The sequence below is a fragment of the Primulina tabacum genome, chromosome 3 (assembly GCF_025594145.1).
Source record: "Primulina tabacum isolate GXHZ01 chromosome 3, ASM2559414v2, whole genome shotgun sequence".
NCBI classification, from domain to species: domain Eukaryota; kingdom Viridiplantae; phylum Streptophyta; class Magnoliopsida; order Lamiales; family Gesneriaceae; genus Primulina; species Primulina tabacum.
Genome location: NC_134552.1, coordinates 25,501,678 through 25,510,099, shown reverse-complemented (window position 1 = coordinate 25,510,099; position 8,422 = coordinate 25,501,678). Strand labels below are relative to the sequence as shown.

The window sequence follows — 8,422 nt, the reverse complement described above, 5'->3', positions numbered from 1 at the left end:
GTTTTTACGTGTTTTTAGTGTTGGTTTTGAGTCGCATTCATGCATTATATTAGTTTGTTTAGTTTAATTTTGCATCTTTTTAGCATTATTTAGCATTTGACTGACCTCGTGTATTTTGTGGTGATTTTGTAGGAATTGAACCAAAGAGTGGGAGAAACTTTGGCATAATGTCGAAGAGGATTCGCTAGGGCGGTCAAAAGTGACCGCCCCAGCGAGCATTGTGGTCTGGCCGAGGATTATTTTGCGCAAGTGTCTCGCTAGGGCCGTCAAAAGTTACCGCCCCAATGAAACCAGGGACATGCTCGAGGAAGCTTATTCGAGGACCTCTCGCTAGGGCGGTCAAAATATACCGCCCTAGCGAGAAGCGAGATTGAGAAAGATTTGTTTCCAAATTTCTAGGGACTCTATCCTACACCATAACCTAACACACGAGAACAGCAGCCGTTTTTTATCTTTTATCAGACTTTTCATCATTTTTCTTGGAGAGGAGGCGAGGAGCAAAGGAGATTTCGAAGACCTCGAGATTTCCACGCGTCGTGGCCGTCATCTATCGTCATCTTTAGTATTTTCATTATTCAGTATTTTATTTCTTACATTGATTGTTGGTTTTTATCATGAATTTCAGTAGCTAAACTCTAGATTTGTTGGGATTTGAGGGGATCCTACCCCGTACTCGGTGTTTAACATTATTTCTCGACGTTTTCATTAGTGAATTGTTTATGCTATTGTTCTTTCGTGTTTCAATCGAAGCCTAGCTAACTTCCTTTGATTATTTCATGTTGTTGATGAGTTCGATAGAATAGTTAACAATAGGATCAAATAGTATAAACCACGGATTTACAATTTTAGTAGATATACGGAATTGGGTACGTGTCGATAGTGATAGTTCACCCGAATGAAAGCTAGTGGATTCCATAGAATGTAATGCAATCTTGAACTGTTAAATATTTGAGGACACTTGAGTACTGCATGTTTTTGATTAGTATTAATATAGCTCGACAGAGTATATTAATTAGTCTAGGGAATTCCGTCGAACGCACGAGTAAAATTCGAGTGTAATTATTTAAACACGAGTGGTAGGTGAACTGATAATTCCCAACCAATTCATTTCTCATTTGATTTAATCCAAATTAATCATTGCGTTCTTGAACACGTTTTCTTTGCAATTTAATTATTTTAATTGTTTACTTTACATTAGTTTAATCATCAACTCAATTTATCGTTGCTAAAGAAATTTTACTTGAAAATAAAAAATAGTGTAACGCAGTCCTTGTGGAACGATACTCGTATTCACTTACGTTTATTATAACTTGACTATCGTGCACTTGCGATATTTAAATCGAGCTTTCATTTATAAAATAAATTTTGGGATTATTCACTGTGCAAGTTTTGCTCGATCAAGTTTTTGGTGACGTTGCCAGGGACTGTTGATTCACAATTTTTTATTTTTCATTTAAATTCTTTAGTATTATTTATTTTATTGTTATTTGATACTCTCATTGTGTTGCAGATTTTTCTTGTGGTGCATGCGAAGATCACTCGAGTTTAAGCTTGAGCCTTTTGACCCCGAGATCGAACGCACAGCTAGACGTCGACTACAGCAGCAAAGAGCGAAGGAAAGAATGGAAGGCGATCAACAAAGAGAAGAGCCAAGGCGTATACCGATGTTGGATTATGCACAGCCTTCTCTTGATGGAGCACGTCCAAGCATCGTAAGACCAGTCATCCGAGCTAATCAGTTTGAGATCAAGCCAGCTATCATTCAGATGATTCAGAACACTGTCCAATTTGGGGGAAGTGCACTTGACGACCCTAATTCTCATATAGCTGACTTTCTTGAAATTTGTGATACTTTTAAGTTTAATGGCGTGTCTGATGACGCTGTTCGTTTGCGTTTATTTCCATTTTCACTGAGAGATAAAGCTAAGTCGTGGTTAAACTGTTTGCCTGTAGGGTCTATTACTACATGGGAAGATATGGCAAAGGCATTCCTGATCAAGTACTTTCCTCCATCAAAGACTATGAAGCTCAGAGCCGACATTACTACTTTTGCTCAATATGAGCAAGAGTCACTTTACGAGGCATGGGAGCGCTACAAGGACTTGTTGAGGAGATGTCCACACCATGAGCTGCCTCTTGGGTTAGTTGTTCAAACTTTCTACTACGGTTTGCTTACTCCTAACCGTACTATGATAGATGCTGCTGCCTGTGGTAACTTACTGAGAAAGACGGCGGAGGAAGGATATGAGTTATTGGAGGAGATGGCTGCTAGTAGCTATCATCCTCAGTCTGATAGGCAGAGACGAGGTGCTGGAGTTAATCAAGTTAATGATTTGTCGGCGGTTTCAGCACAGTTAGAGGCTTTGAATAGAAAGATTGATGGGATGAGCATGAGTGGGTCGGCTATGCGTCTGCAAGAAATTTTCTGTGATAAGTGTGGGGGTGAGCATGATGTGCAGGATTGCCAAGATGGCAATCCATTCTATGTGCTTGAGGGAGCACCGGTAAAACAAGTGGGATTCCAGAACCGTCCTAGAAATGACCCTTACTCGAACACATATAATCCGGGATGGAGGAATCACACAAACTTTTCATGGGGAGGTCAAAACAACCAACATCACCAACAAAGAGGTCCACCATATGTGATGCACCAAGGATTCAAGCCAGACCCGTCACGGGAGGAGAAGTCCAATTTAGAGCAAATGATGACTAAATTTATTTCTGCAACAGAGACGCGATTTCAGAACCAAGATGCATCCATAAAGGGGTTAGAGAATCAAATTGGACAATTGGCTAAGCTGATTGCTAATAGGGAGCAAGGAACTTTACCAAGCAACACGGAAACTAACCCAAGAGAACATGTGAAGGCGGTGGAATTGCGTAGTGGAAAAACACTCGGGTCTAATGAGGAAAAGACCAAGCACGGTGAGGATGAGGTGAAAAATCGAGGAGGTAAGTCTTCTAACTCTACATCTACACCTATTGCACAGAATAAAATTGTTATCCCTCTACCTTTTCCTGCAGCAATGAAGAAAGCTAAATTAGATGCACAATTTGGTAAATTTTTTTAGATATTTAAAAAATTGCATATTAACATTCCTTTTGCTGATGCTTTATTGAATATGTCAAGTTATGCAAAATTCTTGAAAGATATCCTAGCAAATAAGCGGAAGCTAGAAGATCATATGACGGTGAATTTGACCGAAAATTGCTCCGCTTTAGTTCAAAACAAGATGCCTCCGAAGCAAAAAGATTCAGGGAGTTTCTCGATACCTTGCATTATTGGTGACATTAATTTTCATAAAGCTCTATGTGATCTTGGTGCGAGCATTAATCTGATGCCTTTTTCTGTGTTTAGGAGACTGGGATTAGGTGAACCCAAGCCAACTAGGATGTCGTTGCAGCTGGCTGACAGATCTGTCAAGTATCCACGTGGGATTATCGAAGATGTTCTGGTGAAAGTGGATAAGTTTATTTTTCCTGCAGACTTTGTGGTACTTGACATGGAGAAAGATTTAGAGATGCCTTTAATCCTAGGGAGACCGTTTCTGGCTACAGGGAAAGCACTGATTGATGTTGAGGAGGGGAAATTGAGACTGAGAGTTGGAGAAGAAGAAATTATTTTTGATGTTTTCAATACTCTCAAGCACACAATGCACAATGATAGTTGCTTTCGTATTGATGTCTTGGATTCGCTTGTTTGTGATTTTGTGCAGGATGGATTGAAAGAACCATTGGAGGCCACTCTCACTACTGAAAAGCAGGAGGACGAGCTAGACGAGGAAAATATGGAGATGGTAGCTCATTTGAATGCCATTCCACCTTGGAGAAAGCAAGTGAGGCTTAGACTAGAGGAATTGGGAGACAGAAAAGATTTAATGCCTCAAAAGTCAAGCCTAGAGGAGCCACCTACTTTGGAGCTCAAACCATTACATCCACATCTCAAGTACGTATATCTAGGAGAAAATAATAAATTGCCTGTTATTATTTCCTCTTCTTTGACAGATGATATGGAGAGTAAGCTCTTGGGAGTCCTCAAGGAGCATAAAGGAGCGTTCGCTTGGAAGGTTTCGGACATAAAAGGGATAAGTCCTTCGATCTGCATGCACAAAATTCTGATGGAAGATAAATACTCACCTCTAGCACAACCACAAAGGAGACTCAATCCAAAGATGCAAGAGGTAGTAAAAGCTGAAACAATTAAACTTCTGGATGCAGGTATTATCTATCCTATCTCTGATAGTGCGTGGGTAAGTCCTGTACAATGTGTGCCTAAAAAGGGTGGGATTACTGTTATTGCTAATGAAAAAAATGAGTTGATTCCCACTAGAACTATTACGGGTTGGCATGTATGCATAGATTATAGGAAATTGAATTATGCAACTCGTAAAGATCACTTTCCCTTGCCATTTATCGATCAAATGATTGAACGATTAGCAGGTCATGAATTTTATTGCTTTTTAGATGGATATTCGGGATACAATCAAATCACAATTGCACCTGAGGACCAAGAGAAAACTACTTTCACTTGCCCTTATGGTACTTTTGCGTTTAGGCGTATGCCCTTTGGTTTATGCAATGCACCTGCAACATTTCAAAGATGCATGACCGCTATCTTTCATGACATGACTGAAAATTTCCTTGAAATCTTTATGGATGACTTCTCTATTTTTGGCTCCTCATTTAATGAATGTTTAGAGAATTTGAACTTGGTGTTAGTTAGATGTGAGGAGAGCAATTTGGTGTTGAATTGGGAGAAGTGTCATTTTATGGTTCAAGAGGGGATTGTGTTAGGACACAAGGTATCGGAGAATGGAATTGAGGTTGACAAAGCCAAGGTGGAAGTAATCAAAAACTTACCCCCACCTTCATCAATAAAAGGAGTTAGAATTTTCCTAGGGCATGCTAGTTTTTATAGGCATTTCATTAAAGATTTTTCCAAAATTGCTAAACCTTTATCCTCTTTGTTGATGAAAGATGCTGAATTTAATTTTGATTCTACTTGTCTGCATGCATTCGAGATACTCAAGGAAAGCTTGGTGACAGCACCTGTTCTGACTGTCCCTGATTGGGAGCTACCGTTTGAGGTGATGTGCGATGCTAGTGATACAGCTGTTGGTGCGGTGCTGGGTCAAAGGAAGAACAAGGTATTTCATACCATCTACTATGCAAGTAAGACTTTAAATGATGCTCAATTGAATTACGCTACTACTGAAAAGGAATTGCTTGCTATAGTATTTGCTTTCGACAAATTTCATTCATACCTTGTTCTGTCTAAAGCAACTGTGTATACAGATCATTCTGCCCTAAAATACTTGCTTGCTAAGAAAGATGCGAAACCTAGGTTAATTAGGTGGATTTTATTATTGCAAGAATTTGATCTCGAAATTCGAGATAAAAAGGGTGTGGAAAATGTAGTTGCTGACCACCTGTCTAGGCTTGAGCATGTTAGAATTAAGGGCAGTGACGATGATATAGATGACTGGTTTCCTGATGAACAATTGCTTGAGGTAAATGCGTACCCTTGGTATGCCGATTTTGCAAATTTTCTCGTCACTGGCACACCTCTACCTAATTTATTGTTTCACCAAAGAAAGAAATTCTTTTCAGACGTGAAATATTATTTTTGGGAGGAACCGTTCTTGTTTAAGATTTGTGCAAACTCCATGATAAGAAGATGTGTGGCGGAGGAGGAAACCAATCAAATTCTGAACCATTGTCATGACCGTGAGGTAGGTGGTCACTTTGGACCCATACGGACGGCATCTAAGGTACTTGAATGTGGCTTCTATTGGCCAACTCTTTTTAAGGATGCTCGTTTGTATGTTCTCAATTGTGATAGATGCCAACGCACAGGTAATATTTCCAACCGTCATGAGATGCCTTTAAATAACATTATTGAGTGTGAAATATTTGATGTGTGGGGTATTGATTTTATGGGTCCTTTTCCTGCGTCTTTTGCAAAGAAATTTATTCTGGTGGCAGTGGAGTATGTATCTAAATGGGTGGAGGCAGAGGCTTGTGCCACTAATGATGCACAAGTGGTGTTAAAATTTTTGAAGAAACATATTTTTAATCGATTTGGTGCACCACGTGCAATCATAAGTGATGGTGGCACCCATTTTTGCAACAAAATTTTTGATAAACTGTTGGGCAAATATGGTGTCACCCACAAGGTTTCCACTCCATACCATCCCCAAACTAGTGGACAAGTTGAAGTATCCAATCGAGAAATTAAGAGGATTTTAGAGAAGACGGTTAATGTGAATAGGAAGGACTGGTCCATTCGGTTAGATGATGCTTTGTGGGCGTATCGTACTGCTTTTAAAACACCTATAGGCACTACACCATATAGGTTGCTTTTTGGTAAAGCATGTCATCTACCAGTCGAATTAGAGCATAGAGCATATTGGGCGACCAAAGCACTAAACTTTGATTTTGCTCTTGCAGGTGAAAAACGATTGCTGCAGTTGAATCAGTTAGATGAGTTTCGGGGAATAGCTTATGATCTTGCACTATCTTACAAGAAACGCACCAAACGAGCCCATGACAAACACATTATAAGAAGGGAATTCAAAGTGGTTGAAGCGGTGTTGGTATACAATTCTCGCTTACGACTCTTTCCGGGCAAGGTAAAGTCAAGGTGGTCAGGACCATTCACTATAGCCAAGGTGTTCCCATCGGGTGCAGTGGTGTTGCATGATGGCAAGGACGGGACATTTACTGTGAACGCTCAAAGATTGAAGCACTATATCGGTGGCACAATTGAGCCACAAATTGGAGTCACTCGGCTCCATGACGGTCATTGAGGACATGGGTGAAGAGTCGAGCTCTAGACTATAAATTGAGAATTACTTCTACTCCTTATTTTGATTTTGATTATATTTTTTTTAGTTATTAATCGCATCATTTGCATTTAGGTAGTTGCATGGCATTGCATTCAAATTTTTTTTCCCGAACACTTCTCGCTCAGGCGGTCAAAACTGACCGCCCCAGCGGGTACTCGTTTTTTTTTTTAAAAAAAAAAAAAAAAAAAAGAAGTCTTTTGCGAAAACGTCTCGCCTGGGCGGGAAAAATATACCGCCCTAGCGAGTCGCGTAGATTAAAAATTTTTCTCCCCGAGAACTTCTCGCTCGGGCGGTCAATTTTGACCGCCCTAGCGAGTCGCACAGATTAACAAAAAAAATTTTTTTTTTCCGAAAACTTCTCGCTCGGGCGGCCAGTTTTGACCGCCGTAGCGAGTCGCGCAGATTATAAATACTTTCCTCTTCTCTTTTCCTCCCCACTTCGAACCCTACTACTCCCCTCCGATTTTCGGCACCCCCCCTCCATCTTTTGTGCTCAATCCTTATTATTTGGTGATTTTTCAGGGCAAAGACTCAATCTTGGTCCATACAATCCACGAGGAAGCATTTAGGCTACAAGATTTTCTTCTCCGGTGGTCTTTCAAGCAACTCCGGTCATCTTCCACATATTCCGGTGAGCTTCTCCGGCGACCCTCAACAATTTTCCGGCGGTTGGATACTTTGTGCACTCCAATCTCTACATGGCACCCAAAATATCTAAGGTAACTCACGGTGCTTCTATTTCTCGTTCCACTCCATCTATGTTTGTTAATGAAAAATCTAGGGAGAGATTTGAGCATGCTAGACTACATAGGAAACCAATCCCTGAGCGTGGATTTAGCTCGTTTCTTATCGGTCAATTTTCAGAGTCCCAAATAGAAAGAAGAGGGTGGAATACCTTTGTAGCACAACCGAATGCAGCAGTGGTTCCGGTTGTGCGTGAATTTTATGCCAATGCTCCGGAGGGAAATGAGTCGAAGGCATTTGTGAGGGGACATCTAGTCCCGTATGATCCCAAGACGATCAATGATATGTTGGGTTTACCGTCGGTGGACGATTCGGTGTTTCAGGCGTGGGTGCTTAACCCGGATTATGATTTGATCATTCGCACACTCTGTTATCTGGGCACCACGTGGAAACAACCGAGGACTTACACGGTCTTTCTTGAAAAGGTTTTGAAAGTGGAGGGGGCATTGTGGTATGCATTCTTGTCTAAGAGATTGATGTCGGTCGGTCATACGAGTGATGTGCAGCGTGAGCGGGCGGTTGTTCTCTATGCCATCTGTACTGGGATGGTGATTGATGTGGGCAGGCTCATTTTCGGACAGCTTAACATGTGCATTAATAGCAGCAATTTGGCTTTTTACTTCCCGACGATAGTGACTGAGCTGTGTGCCCGAGCGGGGGTGATATTCGAAGATGATGATGAGTGGTTACCGCAGATGAGAGCCATTGATGAGGCTCTCTATAAATCCAAGAGGGAGAAGAGACATGCTGAGCTGCCCGAGGAGGTATTTTTCGATTATGGGATAGCAGCTCAACCACCTCCGGCCTTAGGACATGCACCACCACCCCCG

The 8,422-nt window shown here is 41.1% G+C and overlaps 1 protein-coding gene and 1 non-coding gene across 2 annotated transcripts; one reads left to right on the top strand and one right to left on the bottom strand.

Moving 5' to 3' along the window:
• The first annotated feature begins 1,526 nt into the window (after positions 1 to 1,526).
• On the top strand, positions 1,527 to 6,809 carry LOC142538615 (uncharacterized). Its single transcript, XM_075643930.1, has 9 exons — positions 1,527 to 1,712; positions 1,860 to 2,140; positions 2,297 to 2,952; positions 3,487 to 3,602; positions 3,765 to 3,946; positions 4,724 to 5,147; positions 5,328 to 5,510; positions 5,811 to 6,339; positions 6,451 to 6,809. The coding sequence occupies exons 1-9, from the start codon at positions 1,527 to 1,529 to the stop codon at positions 6,807 to 6,809; spliced, it is 2,916 nt and encodes a 971-aa protein (XP_075500045.1).
• On the bottom strand, positions 2,025 to 2,131 carry LOC142541197 (small nucleolar RNA R71). Its single transcript, XR_012819264.1, has one exon. It is a non-coding gene; the product is annotated as a small nucleolar RNA R71 (small nucleolar RNA).
• Positions 6,810 to 8,422: the final 1,613 nt, after the last annotated feature.